Consider the following 14,363-nt stretch of genomic DNA (forward strand, 5'->3'; position numbering starts at 1 on the left):
GTTCTCTAGCACGCTCATAAAAATCTCTTTTTTTCTTGCTACTACTAGTTCCATCATCATTGTGAACCCTACTGTGTACGCCAACATTCTCATCTACACTACAAGCAGGATTAAAGTTCTCAGCAAAATCTTCTACATTGTCAGCTGAATTTCCTAGATTGTCAACTCCAATTCCTACGTTGTCAACTGCAACTCCTACATTATCACTTATGGGTATATCTTTATGTGACTTTTCCCCATGGAAACGCCACGTTGTATAGGTCAACTGAACACCATTCTTGAGCAAATGATAATCAATTTCACCTAGAGACAGAGGTCCTTTACCATTCTTACAACTGTTACAAGGACAGTAGAACATCTTTCTGCCACCACCATTTTTACGAACAAACTCTATGAATGACCTTACACCTTCTATGTATCGAACAAAAGTACGCGAACATTTCATCCAACCCTTATCAACCATTGATGACATGTTTAATACCCTACAACTGTAATAACTAAAAATGATGTTATCTACGTTAACATTCAGGCAAAGTAATAACCATTTTAACCATACTATTAAAGCAATATCCTCGAAATCTCAATAACTACTAACTTAAAGAGAGGACGACTTATTACCAAAAGACAATCAAAAAAGATATGTTATTCAAGTTCAATCTCAGGTCAAAAAAATCTCCCATGATCAAGACGTCGTTACACAGGAGACTTGCACATATGTATTTGCAAGTTTCTCTGAACATATGATTCAAAGAAAATCTAGCTTCATGTAAAGATTTCATCAACAAAGAGTGCTCAAGATTACATGAATTTCTCTGCACCATTTATATATTCAACACACAACAATTAAACTGTCGACTAAGGATAAAACTATCATTTTAATGGATAAGGGAAACAAATTTTTTTATATAACACCTAACTTATCTTGAGATTATACATCTATTATATAAAACAATTGAATTTTGACACTTACTGAAAACAAGTCAAAATCGAAAATATTTGAAAACCCAAATCTCAGTTACAACCAACTGACCTAAAAATTAAACCCAACGAATAAATCAAAGGCATGAAAAGGGATAATACCTGGGTTATTGTATCGCAAACAACTGTAGTAAAATAAATCCCAGATTAGTGCTTCTAGCTGCAGTAAAATAAATGAAAATCATTAAAATCAAAACCTAATTATCAAAACCTTAAAAGAAAGATGACCTAGTTATCTTGCAGAGGTATCAAAACCCTAAAAGAAAGATGACCTAATTATCAATCCTGCAGAGATATCAATACCTAATTAAAATCAAAACCTAATTATCAAAACCCTAAGAGAAAGAAAACCTAATTATCAATCTTACCAAATAATTACTGGCACATCTAGATGGAGATTAATGACAGCAAATAATGTCATAGAAGAGAGTAGTTGGGATGGAGTTAAGAAACTGAAGAAGAGGGAAGTAAATGGAGATGGAGTTTGGGAGCGAAGAGAGAAAAGAAGATAAGGTTTATGTGGTGTGGGAAGAGGGGGAAAAATTCCGCCAAGGGAGTTTGGGGTATCTAGGATTTTACACGCTCTTTTCACACGAGATACAGGAGTGTGTTACCTAGTGTTACCCTGCACACGCTATTTTCACACGATTTTTTTTCTAGCAGTTACTAATCATAACCCGGGATGGGCCGTCACTAAACTTATCTTATTTCGAAACCGAGTGAAAATCGTTACTAAAATTTCGTAACTGACAATCCCGGTTACGAATTCGTAACAAAAACATGTTGGTTACGAATTTTAGTTACTATTTACAGAATATGGTGTAGTGTTTGTAGCTTCTACAGTTCAAGTTCTAACTATTGCTATTGTCAACCTCGGGCATTAGCAAGCATTCCTGCAATTATGAGTTTGTGTAGACGGGTTGTGTTGAACCATACAACAAGTATGTGGCACACTATCATAGAACGTGTATCCTGCACCAAAATACCGAGATACAGTGGACTTGTATCTTTGGTACAAGGGCTAATAGTGGTTTGTGATAAGTATGAGTTATATAATGATGACTCCCTTAGATTGTTGGGCATAGTAGATGATAAGGATGTGTTGGAGGATACCGTGGAACTATATGATGGTCCAAAAGAATCTAGCGAGGTATATGAATCCTCTTTGTCGGGAACGATGAAGGAAGTTACTCTGGAGGTTGGCATAAGATGTGCATCAGATACTGTGTACAATGTTACACACTCCGAGCTAACAAATATGTTTACTAGTTTCATGCAAGAGCAGTTGTCTCCAGTCAGCGTTAGTTATGTGAATAAAAATACAGCAAATGCTGAGAGAGAAAGGCTGGGGAGAGACATCGTGTGATGGAGATCGGGGTGACGCCGCAACGGTTTCAACACAGATGGTCTCAGTCGTTAATACTAAAGCAGTTTTAAAATCAAAAGTTTGAAATTGGGTAAACAAAGTACATACTCCGGATGATGACGATAAAGTGATTGAAAAATAATAATAAGAAGAAGAAACCGATGTAGGTCTATCCAAACGCTAAAGTTGCGTTTCCCATGGCCTCTGAAAACGAACGCATTGATGTGTCGGGTTTAATCGGTGATGCATATTGTTTCATCCAGGATTACAATGATCATTATCAAATGAGCTACGATTGATAAACTGAAATGTGGATGGAATTTTGGTTTGAAATATTATGGTTAGTAATTACCAGATGAATGAAATATTTAGTCAGTTTTCTTCTTGCATAAGAGTTTTTTGTTCAAGTTAAACAGGGATGAAACTAGTAAAATCCTGTTTTACATTGAGTTGAATGTATTTTCATCCAAAATTAAATTAGGATAAATCTAGTTTCATCTTGTTTTATATTAAGTTGAATTTATCTTCATCTTAGTTAAAACTAGGATAAAACTGGTATCATCGTGTTTTAAATTGAGTTGAATTTTTATTCATCCATGTTTAAACCAAGATGAAACTGGTTTCATCTATGTTTAATTAGTGATGTACTGTTTCATCCAAGTTTACATGAATTAATTATTTGATATTATTGTAGGAAGGAAAAGTGGAAAGAGTATTATATTAAAAACAAAGCGTAGGCATGATGTGAAGGCCGTTAATGAATTAAGAACGAAGCACATGAATAATTTGAAGGTGGTTGGCGAAACTGATGAAGAATTTATAAAGTAAGGTTTGGAAATCACAGCCAAACATGTGGAAGAATTGAAGATGATAAAATTTTAAAATATGATAAGTGCGCTCAAAGAAGGAAATTATGCAAGGCGGAATGTTGCAGGGCGCTTATAGCCTTAAAATACAACAAATTTATTGATGCAGCTTGTTTAAATTTTTTATTTGTATACTATATTTTGACCACTTTTCTTATAATCTAATATCAGAATATGCAGGATGAAACCTGAAGAAAGTATATACTTTTTGTCAAAATATAGAGGATGAAACCAGTTACATCCTGATGAAAATTAATTTCTTTTCAGAATGTGAAAGATGAAACCAGTATCATCTTGAACAAACTTATTTTCGTCAGAATATGCAAGATGAAACTAGTTTCATCAAGGTATTATTCATGATGCTCATGAATTCGTTGAAGTTTAATCATAAAAATTGTAAAGCAATTGAAAAAAACAAAAAAGACGTCAAGGTTCATATATCAATCAATACAACCAGATAAAAATAAAATATCTCACAAAATCATATATTTCATAATTACATTTCCCTTACAAATGTAGCAGTAACGTACACATTCTAGTGCGATTGATTGTATTACATTACTAAATGGAATATTCTCTTCTTGATAGAAAAAATGTCTATTATGAGATATATAGCCGTAGATGATACCGTAAACACATTGGCTTAGGCATGACTTAGCAAGCACAAATTCAGTATTTTCCCCAAACAACAAATAACGTAGCCCATCCTATGTTAAATTATGTTGCACATCTTTCCATGTATGCAATGAGTTGTAATAAGATGATCTCTAACATCTGCAGGTCATACAAAGATGTTTACAGACAATTAAGAAACAACATATTCACATACTTAGGTCTTGTTCTCGAGATAAACTTCTTCTAACAAAACTATCTCCATGATCATCGATATCATCATTATCAATTTGTTGTTTCCACCATTAATCCAATGCTCACAGAAACAGCTGCGTACCGGTGTTAAAGATGATGGTTAGTTTTATGCACCTATACTAATAGGGTTTATAATATTTTCTCAAAGGTTGTATTTAAACTTAGTAGAGGTTTCATTTAGTCACTGCCTTCTAGAATTATAATCATACCCAAAGTTAGGGGTGTGCAGAAAAACCGAAACCGCGGTTTTCACCCGTAACCGTCCGCAAAATTGCGGGTGAAAACCAATCCGCAAGAGTCTATGGATCGTACACGGTTGAGTTTTCAAATCCGCAAGGTTTAGCGGTTTGGTTGCGGTTGGACTTTGAAATCCGCGGATTCACCCGCACCCGCAAAAATTGAGTTTTAGATTTTAGATTAGATATCTCTAATTTAATTTACTGGGAATAAGAGGTTTGTCCTCTTCAGAGAACATTTCAAGATCTGCATAATCTTCTTGAAGAAACTGAAGGTTTTGAAGCTTCTCGATGCTTGCATGTGATCCACTCTGTGCATTGTGAGAACTACTGGAAAAAGAAGTTGCGCCCTCCTCTTGATACTGAATATAAACAAAAAACAAGGTAGCAGTTAATTATCCGCCAAAGGTTGTCTAATGTGGACAAGAATCCTGCTAAAGCACTAATCCGGGAAATTTATCCTGCTGTTTGCCAATTCATAGAGGAAATTAAATTCGTTTTCAAAAAACAAGGGGCTACATCAAATGATTAAAGATCACTACAGTTATCAGTTGCACTGTTAATTAAGATTACTACCTAATAAGTATATATTGTACTCATAATGTTGTGCAACAAAACTTTGGCATTTGCTTCATTGTTATTAATTTATTATCATGGGAGTGAGACAGTGAGTTAACATAAATAGAGAGATCAATTACCCATACGAAAGGATTTTCACAGATAGGCAGACTTTTTTTTTTTTTTAAATTCTGAATCCGCGGTTAATCCACATCCGGTCCGCATCACTCGCTAATCCGGGGATGTCAAATCCGCGGGTGATTGGACCGGTTACGATTCAATTTTCCAAATCCGCAATTTTGACGGTTTGATTGCGGGTGACCCCTAATCCGCAACCGTCCTTCCGTTGCACACCCCTGCCCGAAGTAGCACAACCCTCAGGTTACAGTATCAAAATGCTCATTCGGTACCTCCTTGCTCTGAAATCTGAATCCCTTTCTTGTATAAAATCCACATGAGGTGGTTACTGCTTGATCTTTCTAACCACAGTTTCCGAACCCAACAATTCCACATCTGGTAACTTTTCTCCACATGGTGTCACAATTTCATCCAAGGACCACAATTAAAAAATAATGGGCCTGACCAAATTTCTGCAAGAGCCAAACTAAATTAGTTAGGTCAAGCTAATGAATAGAGCAGAAGTAGTAAAGGAATCAAATAGGAAACCCGAAACAGTGACTATAGCGCAGCAAGTATTTTCTTATTCGTTCTTACCATAAATGCCCTTTTCATGAAACTTTCCCCAATAAACGACAAGTGTAATTTGTTGGAACTATCACTAAACAGAGATTCTAGTAAATCACTCGGCTCTCTTTCTTTGCTTATTAGGTGTGTGCCAAAGGTAACCGTGCCTAGTTAATGTAATCACTGGTCTCAAAAATGTTTAGTAACGGCTGAATTTTGGTTTGTTGAGAAAAATATCAAATAATAGCAGCGAGCCAAGCTAACCAATTAATTTGATTTCTCTATACAATGACGTTGACTAACTAATTTCCCTAGTCTAGTCTAGATTGATATTTCGACTTGACTTCCCATAGACTAGATGCTAAAGCGAGGCTTGTGAGTGAGATGAGAAAGTGCATAGGATACAGATGGAAATAAAAGGATTTGCATGGTGGTGGGACCTTATATGTATTGACACTTGGCTTGGAAAGGCTGATATCAGTTTAAATATGACAGATGTTTGATTACAAGTTTACATTTAAAACCCACAACAGATAAATACAACTCTCATCAGAATCTTTAACATTTAACATTAACAACAAGGTTTTACATAAACTGATTATAATAAACAGACAGCAGAAGTCAGATTAGAGAACAGAGATTGAGGCCTGAGGGATAGAAGAATGAGAAGAACTGTAGAGCATGTATAGACTCTATTTTAGAACAAGACAACACAATTTCTGATAGATAGAGGGAGAGATGAAGGAGTGCTCTAGCTTCTGCAGCAGCATGGGTTCATCTTGTTCATCATTTATGCTTATGTTGGTTATAGTTCCATTGATTCTCATATCAGCTGGGTTTGTTTCTGTATTGGGTCCAAACAAGGCTGCTAGTAACTCTTCTTGGTTTTCAGTTTCACATTCTCCATGGGTTAGGACAAGTACTGGGATTTATTCTTCTTCTATCGGTACTACTTCTTCACCAATAGCTACAGAAAGCCGTGATCATGGTTTAAACAAAAAAATGATGGATCTTCATTATAAGCATCAATATGATCATAGGGAAAAAGCTCTTTCATCACAAGAAAATCTAGCCAGCTTCAGCCATTCTTCTCCTCCGTCAGTACTCGCCAAAGAAACCATTCAAATCCATAAACCACTTGTGAGAATATTAGTTTCTATTTTTATTTTTTTTTATTTTTGATGAAGTATTTATTTCTATTTTCGTTGCTTAATTTTTTTGTTATTAGTATGTTTTACAACCTAGTTTTCAACATTTACAATTATTCCTCACTTGGGTGTCAAAAATAAAAATAAATTATTCCTCACTTATAAACCTCTCTCTCTAATTAGAAAGTCATAAATTCGTCTTCGCCTATGTATTATGATTCAGTGAATGCAACCTTAAATGACTTGGAGCTTCTGGGAGACGAGGTTCTTCAAAATATTTTTTTTTCTTGATTTGTTTGAGTTGATGGAAACAATGTCAATATGTTTCTTTTTGTTCAAAAACTATGTGCCTAAGTCAGTATAGTCATGTGTGTGAAAATTTGATTTCAGTTTGGAACATTAAACTTACTATATTTCGGAGTTTAATCATAAATGAACTATGCAGGGTGAGGAATTAAAGCAAGAGGGATTGTTAAAAAGTTTCACCAACTTATCTGATGATCATGTGGCAATTAAGTCCAAGAAGAAAGTACTGGATAGCAAATTGCAACACCTTGAATCAGGTCTTGCCAAAGCTAGGGCTTCAATAAGAGAAGCTTCTAAGTATAGAAATGATCAGATACCAGACCCAAATTTGATTCCAGTAGGGCCAATGTACTGGAACTCCCATGCATTCCATAGGTAAGCTGTAAGCTTTCCTTCTTTAATGACCTTGTTTTTGGTGAAGTCGGATAATTAACACTGATAATTTGTGTATTTTTCAAAAATTACAGGAGTTATTTAGAAATGGAGAAACAATTCAAGGTTTTCGTATATGAAGAAGGAGATCCACCACTGTTTCATAGTGGTCCCTGCAAGAGTATATACTCAATGGAGGGAAATTTCATTCATCAAATGGATATGCAAGGTCGGTTTCGCACTGGGGATCCAGATAAAGCTCACGTTTATTTTCTTCCTTTCAGTATAGCAATGATGGTTCGTTTTGTCTATGTGCCAAACTCACATGATATCACACCTATCAAGAAAGCCGTAGTTGACTATGTCAATGTCATTGGATCAAGATACCCATTTTGGAATAGAAGTCTTGGGGCTGATCATTTCATGCTTTCCTGCCATGATTGGGTAACTAACATTTTACTGTCCTCTTCACTCTTTCCTCCTGCGCTGAGAATGCTAGGTTGATTCATCATATTAGACATTTAATATGAGAAGGCACTTCAATGATCACAAGTGAAACAGATTTTCATAAACAAAATGACTCTTATCGTCAATTGAAGAAGTTGGGTCAGACCAAATCATGGTCAAGATGTTGGTGTAATCCTATAAAATTTAGCTCTTCCCCATTGAAGTGGGGTCAGCAAAATGCACCACTTTGTTCACCGTAACAAAGTCCAGATCTTATTCGAGAGTGTCATGTTCAGTCAGTTCCCATTTGCTCACTGCCTGACTTTGTTCCTTTCGTGTTCTATGTAACAGGGGCCAATGACATCAAGATATGTACCTCATATGTTCAATAATTCCATAAGAGCTCTCTGCAATGCTAATACTTCAGAAGGATTCAGGCCTTCCAAGGATGTTTCTATTCCTGAAATCAACTTAAGAACTGGTGATACAAAAGGTTGGCTTGGTGGGCCATCTCCATCTCACAGGCCAATATTGGCATTCTTTGCTGGAGGGCTACACGGCCCAGTCAGACCCATTCTTTTAGATCATTGGTTCAATAAAGATGATGATATCAGGGTTTATAAGTACCTGCCGAAACATATGTCATACCAGGACATGATGAAGAAGACCAAGTTCTGCATTTGTCCAAGTGGTTACGAAGTTGCAAGCCCAAGAATTGTGGAAGCATTCTATGCGGGCTGTGTTCCTGTGTTGATAAATGATTATTATGCGCTTCCTTTTGGCGATGTTTTGAATTGGAGATCGTTTTCCGTTGTGGTTCCTGTAAATGAGATACCAAGCCTGAAAAAAATATTAACAAGTATATCTCAAAGGAGGTATATAAAGATGCAACAAAGAGGGCTTAAAATTCGAAGACATTTTGAAGTGAACTCACCACCAGAAAGGTTTGATGTCTTCCACATGATTCTTCATTCCATCTGGCTTAGAAGATTGAACATTCAGGTTGCTGATCAGTAGAGTTACTTCCATAGTTGAGTATCAATGTATTTAGAGTTGCTTATAGTTATTCAATGTGTATATTCATGAAAACAGAACATCATCAAGGCAAAAGAGAAGATGGATCTGTATATCATGTGAAATAATAACAGAATTTCCAGTTTAGGCATATGCCAACCGAGTAGGGTCCTCTCTTTTCAAGTGTAATACATACTGAAAGAACCAACATTGCATAGATATGACCTCTCGAGTTTCTGTTTGATTTCTCTCATTTCCTCACTATTTACAATACTAGTAGAAAAGATTAAAAGACTAGCTGATCCATTCAAGATATACATATTACTGTTACAGTAATCCTCAATCCTCAACAATACAATCATCGACTCGGTACGGAATTGGAGTCTGAGACCTAAGTCCAAGAAGTTGCCCTGTTGTTCATCAATTCTATCCCCGCTTTCATTCAAGAAATCTGCAATTGCAAAAGGCCGACTAAATCTAAGCAGAAGGATTTGCATAACAAAAATGACAGATGTGATAAAACGAAACCATTTTAGGCAAATCAAACTTACACAAGGTTTGATCTACAACATTCAATCAGATGTTTTAGTACTCCATCAGGGTGGTCGTTCTTCGGGGCGTCTGCTTCAGGAACGCTGTGGCTTACAGATGACCAATATTGTAAAATCATAGCGATCTTATTTAGCTGTAACAAGGATATAAGGAAAACACAAACGAGGGGAGATAAATACTAGCAAAAAATGACTAATTGTAGGAAATACAGAAAATATCCTGGCATACACAAAGCAGGATACAGATGAAACTCTGGCATTCCGTCTTATATAGAACCCCTCTGACTTCTTATATTCTTCACCCAGGTCTTCTTCCCTATGGTCAATCAAGTCTTCCTCTATACAATCGGATTTTTCAATGAAAACAGACACGTATTGGAGCAGAAGTGATGGAGGAATCACATGTTCATGAACTTCAAGTAACAGCTTCCCCACAACACTCCAGAGTGCATGGCGTGCTTCTGAGTCGTCCGAGACATAGGGAAGGGTATCAAGCAAACCCTGTAAGAATGGAACATCTAAAGAGGATGCCACAAATTTCAAGTCAGAGCTGTTAGTAAGCCATTTCATATGGGAAAAAACCAAAAATTACCTTGTAAGACTTCAGAAATTAAATCTGGTTTGTCCGCCAGGAAATTTGCAAACAAGACTATAGCAGTGATACAAGAGTTGGACACCTACAACAAAGAGCATACATGAAATACATTTCAGAGTCCTGACGTTACTAACAGTCCCACTTACAGCGTAGCATGTGACGTCATCAAGAAGAAAAATACATACCTCAGACTTGTCAGGAAGCTTTACCACATCAACAATTAACTTCAAAAGTTCCCTGTTCTGGGCTAACGGCGTTGAATACTCAACGACAGAAAGAACCTCAATGACTTCAAGAATCACATCAAGAGCGGGGAACCTGCAGAATATAAGTATACCATCAGAAGAAAAAGAAAAAAAGTGAAGTTACATGTAATACAGAAGATATTCTGTAAAAGTCCAGACCTAAAGATGAAATACTCATGGGCAGATAACTTACCAGTGTAAGATGCTAAAATACAAAAATAAAGATGGCTGAATATGAAAACGAAATACAAATAAAAGCCATCAGGCCTATTTATAGTGTGAGATACTTTGAAAAACTCGATTGTCGTACTACCTATCAGGTGTTCTGTCGCTGTATAAGCTTTTCACCTCAAATTCCAACAGATTAATCAACCTGTTCGGCAAACCCAACTCCATCAGTGGTGGAAGAAGGAAAACTGTTATTCCATGTTGATTATCTACCATTGCCAACAGTAAACCAACACTCTGCAAAGGACATCACATTATGAATTTCTTGAACCTATACAAAGTAGCATACCCAACATCTCCGCAATCAGGCTCAAAGTAAAGAGTGAATTTTCAACAAATCATAGCAGACTCAAGAAAATGACTAATTTTATTTACAGCTTTAAGATCAGCAGTTATTGCTGATGGATAGAACAGTTAAAGAGAACTATTACTTAAGAACATGAATCATCAGCTGAATGATAAGTTCATAAACTTCCAATCAGTAGATGATAATTGTTTGTTTTTTTTATTTGTGCAAAACAAGTGACTTTACATCTGGTATCGATCACAATCACATAACATTTTCAAATAAGATTAGAACACAAGTATTCTTTAAAATACCTTTTCCAAAAGCTGAGAATTAAGTGTATTCTCAGCAACCCATAAAATACGGAGTAGAACACGTTCATTTCTCAATGCTTCAGCCCAGGTGACAGATCCACTATGTCGAAGAGCCAAAGTTAAGAACCTGCGGCAACATAGTCAGGATAAAGTGTCAACTACAAGGTGATAGAATAAGTGTTCTCTTATCAACGGCAGAAGAGTAGGATATTATTGTCTGCATACAACACCAAGCGCACTAACTCCCAACACCGCTATAACTAATAAGACTTATATAAATCTTGCAGAGTAAATGGGAATCACTGCTATCTAAATCAACTTTCTGAAATGTAATATGCCAGCGAATAGTCAAGCATTATTACCGGCAAACTTCAGACAGGCATGTGGAGTCATCTACAAACAACTTATCTACAATTACGTAAATCAGTCCATTTGTAGAGATTATACTGCTTCTTGGAGCCTCATGGCAAGCAAGATTTGCAAGGATACCCAGGTTAATTTCCTACATAAAACAACGAAAAACTAAAAGTTCAGTGTCAGTACTAATTTCTCATATCATGTGAAAATACCAGAGATCAACATATCAGATCAAAATCAGTTGATATGAGCCTCTCTAACTTACTATAACCCGCACAGATTGAGAAATAGCCAGACTTGCCAAAAGCACATCAAGTAAAAGGTTTTCTACCTGTTCACATGTCACCACATTGTCATGAAAAACCAAAAATGCAAATCCAACCACAACAGAAACAAATCCTCAAATAACTACTACACCAACATAGATGGAAGTCAAAATTTCAAGTACCATGAAAACTGCATGTGTTTTATTTGCAGCAAGATCCCATAAAACACAACCATACTCTTCCCAAGCTTCCTCCTCCGTTAAAATCTCATGACATTCAGAACCATCCATCTCACCTCCTTTGTTCTCACAAGACTTTTCATTTTCATCATTAGGAATATCCATGGGCTCACTTTCATTGTCTGTACAGGTTTGGACATTGGAATTAGGCCCAGCAGGTGTACTTTCCTGACCGTTAACCATCTCCGAATCTTCAACAAAACCATTACAACGAGCACCCGCTCCATCATCAGGACGATTATCCCTCACATCGTGAGGAACATGCAACAGAAGTTTCCGTATCAATGAGATTATATAACTTGGATCAATTGTAGTTGTTGAGTCATCAAATAACTGGAAAGAAATTAAAAGAAAAAACCATGAATCATCTCAAAATCTACTCAGCATCATCATACGCAGAACTACTCATTTGAAACGAATGTGGTCTTCAAATTAGGGCAAAGAATCGAACCTGTTCCTTGTATAAGGAAAACCCTATTTTTTCATCAGATAAAATTATGTAATTAAGTCAGTTTTGCATAGGAATTGGGGTTTAGGGTTTTTGTTTGTTACCTCGGAAGCAGGAGCAGAAGGGTGATAAGGGACTGCTTCATTCCCTTCTTCTTCAAAACCAGATGTTGGTTCAGGAAATGCCATGGAAGCCGAATAACTCAGTCCTCTGGAATTGATAATCCAGTGGAGTTATGAACTAGTGAGGATTACCACCAAGCCAAATTATTAGTGCGACTAGAAAATATGCGGGATTGTGAAAAATGACAATGAGTGTAAGTAGGACCCTCTAGTGCCTCTGCGGAATAGTCTATTTAAAGTGACCTATCCGACATCCGACCCTGTACCGAAATTTCAGGATATTACCTGATATCGAAGCGGTTATAGAGAAACCAATCTCCCCCATTTTTTCTTTTGACAGAAGTCCAATTTCAGCATAGGGATCTGATGGTTACAGAGAAACAAATCTCAAGCTTGTAGATTAGTACATCATAGGACTTAGCAGGTTGTCCTAGCTGCTAATCTAGCTGTTAGATTAGCACACCATAGAACGTAGCATAATAACATAAATCTACCTATAATTCTAGGAGCGTAGGAACCACTATTCAATCTTATCAAAACACAAAAACTTGTTATATTTTTCGTGTACCGTATTTTTAATTACTACCATAGCTAAACACGTTTTTGAAAATATAATGCTTATAATCATTCCTGATCATGTGGTGAAATTATAATTTTTTTGCCCTGTACCTTTGTTAAGAAAGCTTATATTATTTACGACTTTGGTGACTCAAACAACTATTGTTAATAATTATAATATCTTCGTTATGTTTGCCGATTTTATTGAAGATGGTGCTTGAACCATTTCTATTCGGTATGTTACTGATATATGTTGTTTGAGGTGATTGTTTGTTCCCGTGAGTTTGATGATTTCATTGATGATATGGTTTAAAGTTAATATCCCTAAACACATTATTACTTGGACAGCTCAGCATTGGAGATTGAAGACCACGAAAAAAAACTAGTTAAACTAACGTGGGAGAAGTTATTGATGTTAGTGTCGTGTGGGGTCAGGTGGAGACTAAGGCTCACATCTTCTCAGATTGTGACTTTACAAAAATAACATATGGAAGGGACTATTGATTAAGATGAGATACAGTAGAGATTCTGCACCACCTGGAATGAAGAAATTTATTGATGCGTGAGATCTTTCTCCAGAAATAACTTTACCCGTTCTAGTGAAGCTACAGTTACTCACGAAGATCTAAAGATATATTGAAGACAACAAAGAAATTATCCTTCAGCTCGAGGTTAGTAACTACAGACTTGACTTGTTCCATTTCTATCTTCTTTCTTTTGAGTATTTTTTATTGAAAACATAATATGTGAAGCTGTATATATTGTATATAATACTTTAGTGGATAGACATGATCATGATAGTATGGTCATAGTATTAAGGAATTACATTACGAAGTATAACGCTCATCTTTTGAACTTGGTAGACATGACATCGACATAATCTTGTATATAGTTTTATTATTATGTGTATAGGTTTATGGTGAAGATTTCATCGTAGGAAACAATGTTTTACATTTGTTTAAAGGAACTAAGTTCGTGAACTTGTTTCATGAATTCAAAGTGAAATGTTGTTCCGGCTATTCATTGCATATTCTGTGGATGACCAATATGTGTGAGTTGGTAGAACCGATCTTAACTTAGGTTATGTATCTTTCTATAACCGATCACAATACTTAAACTTATGTTTTGGTATGACCGATCTGGTAATTGGTGTAATAGATCCTAAGTAATCACCATGAGATGGTATGATCGATCCTTGTAATTGGTGTGACCGATCATAAGAGGTTGTGTGATCGATCCTAGTGACTGGTATGACCAATCACAAGTAGGTACCATGTTTAGGTAGAACTGATCCGTGTAATTGGTATAACTG

At 36.1% G+C, this 14,363-nt stretch overlaps 2 protein-coding genes across 2 annotated transcripts; one reads left to right on the forward strand and one right to left on the reverse strand.

Annotated features, from left to right (window-relative positions):
* The first annotated feature begins 6,101 nt into the window (after nt 1-6,101).
* LOC113298746 (probable glycosyltransferase At5g03795) lies at nt 6,102-9,003 on the forward strand. Its single transcript, XM_026547567.1, has 4 exons — nt 6,102-6,695; nt 7,149-7,384; nt 7,477-7,825; nt 8,180-9,003. The coding sequence occupies exons 1-4, from the start codon at nt 6,294-6,296 to the stop codon at nt 8,843-8,845; spliced, it is 1,653 nt and encodes a 550-aa protein (XP_026403352.1). The 5' UTR covers nt 6,102-6,293; the 3' UTR covers nt 8,846-9,003.
* Nucleotides 8,936-12,736, reverse strand: LOC113298747. Its single transcript, XM_026547568.1, has 11 exons — nt 12,476-12,736; nt 11,867-12,256; nt 11,684-11,749; nt 11,424-11,563; nt 11,062-11,188; nt 10,547-10,698; nt 10,174-10,306; nt 9,986-10,070; nt 9,637-9,911; nt 9,394-9,527; nt 8,936-9,293 (listed from the first exon to the last, which is right to left on the reverse strand). The coding sequence occupies exons 1-11, from the start codon at nt 12,557-12,559 to the stop codon at nt 9,281-9,283; spliced, it is 1,599 nt and encodes a 532-aa protein (XP_026403353.1). The 5' UTR covers nt 12,560-12,736; the 3' UTR covers nt 8,936-9,280.
* Nucleotides 12,737-14,363: the final 1,627 nt, after the last annotated feature.

This window comes from Papaver somniferum, chromosome 7 (genome assembly GCF_003573695.1).
Source record: "Papaver somniferum cultivar HN1 chromosome 7, ASM357369v1, whole genome shotgun sequence".
NCBI lineage: Eukaryota > Viridiplantae > Streptophyta > Magnoliopsida > Ranunculales > Papaveraceae > Papaver > Papaver somniferum.

Coding starts and splice junctions, on each gene's coding strand:
- LOC113298746 (XM_026547567.1), top strand. CDS start 6,294: ATGAAGGAGTGCTCTAGCTTCTGCAGCAGCATGGGTTCATCTTGTTCA. Junction 6,696..7,148: donor TTCAAATCCATAAACCACTT/GTGAGAATATTA, acceptor TGAACTATGCAG/GGTGAGGAATTAAAGCAAGA. Junction 7,385..7,476: donor AACTCCCATGCATTCCATAG/GTAAGCTGTAAG, acceptor CAAAAATTACAG/GAGTTATTTAGAAATGGAGA.
- LOC113298747 (XM_026547568.1), bottom strand. CDS start 12,559: ATGGCATTTCCTGAACCAACATCTGGTTTTGAAGAAGAAGGGAATGAA. Junction 12,257..12,475: donor CTTCTGCTCCTGCTTCCGAG/GTAACAAACAAA, acceptor ATTTCTTTCCAG/TTATTTGATGACTCAACAAC. Junction 9,528..9,636: donor GGAATGCCAGAGTTTCATCT/GTATCCTGCTTT, acceptor TCCTTGTTACAG/CTAAATAAGATCGCTATGAT.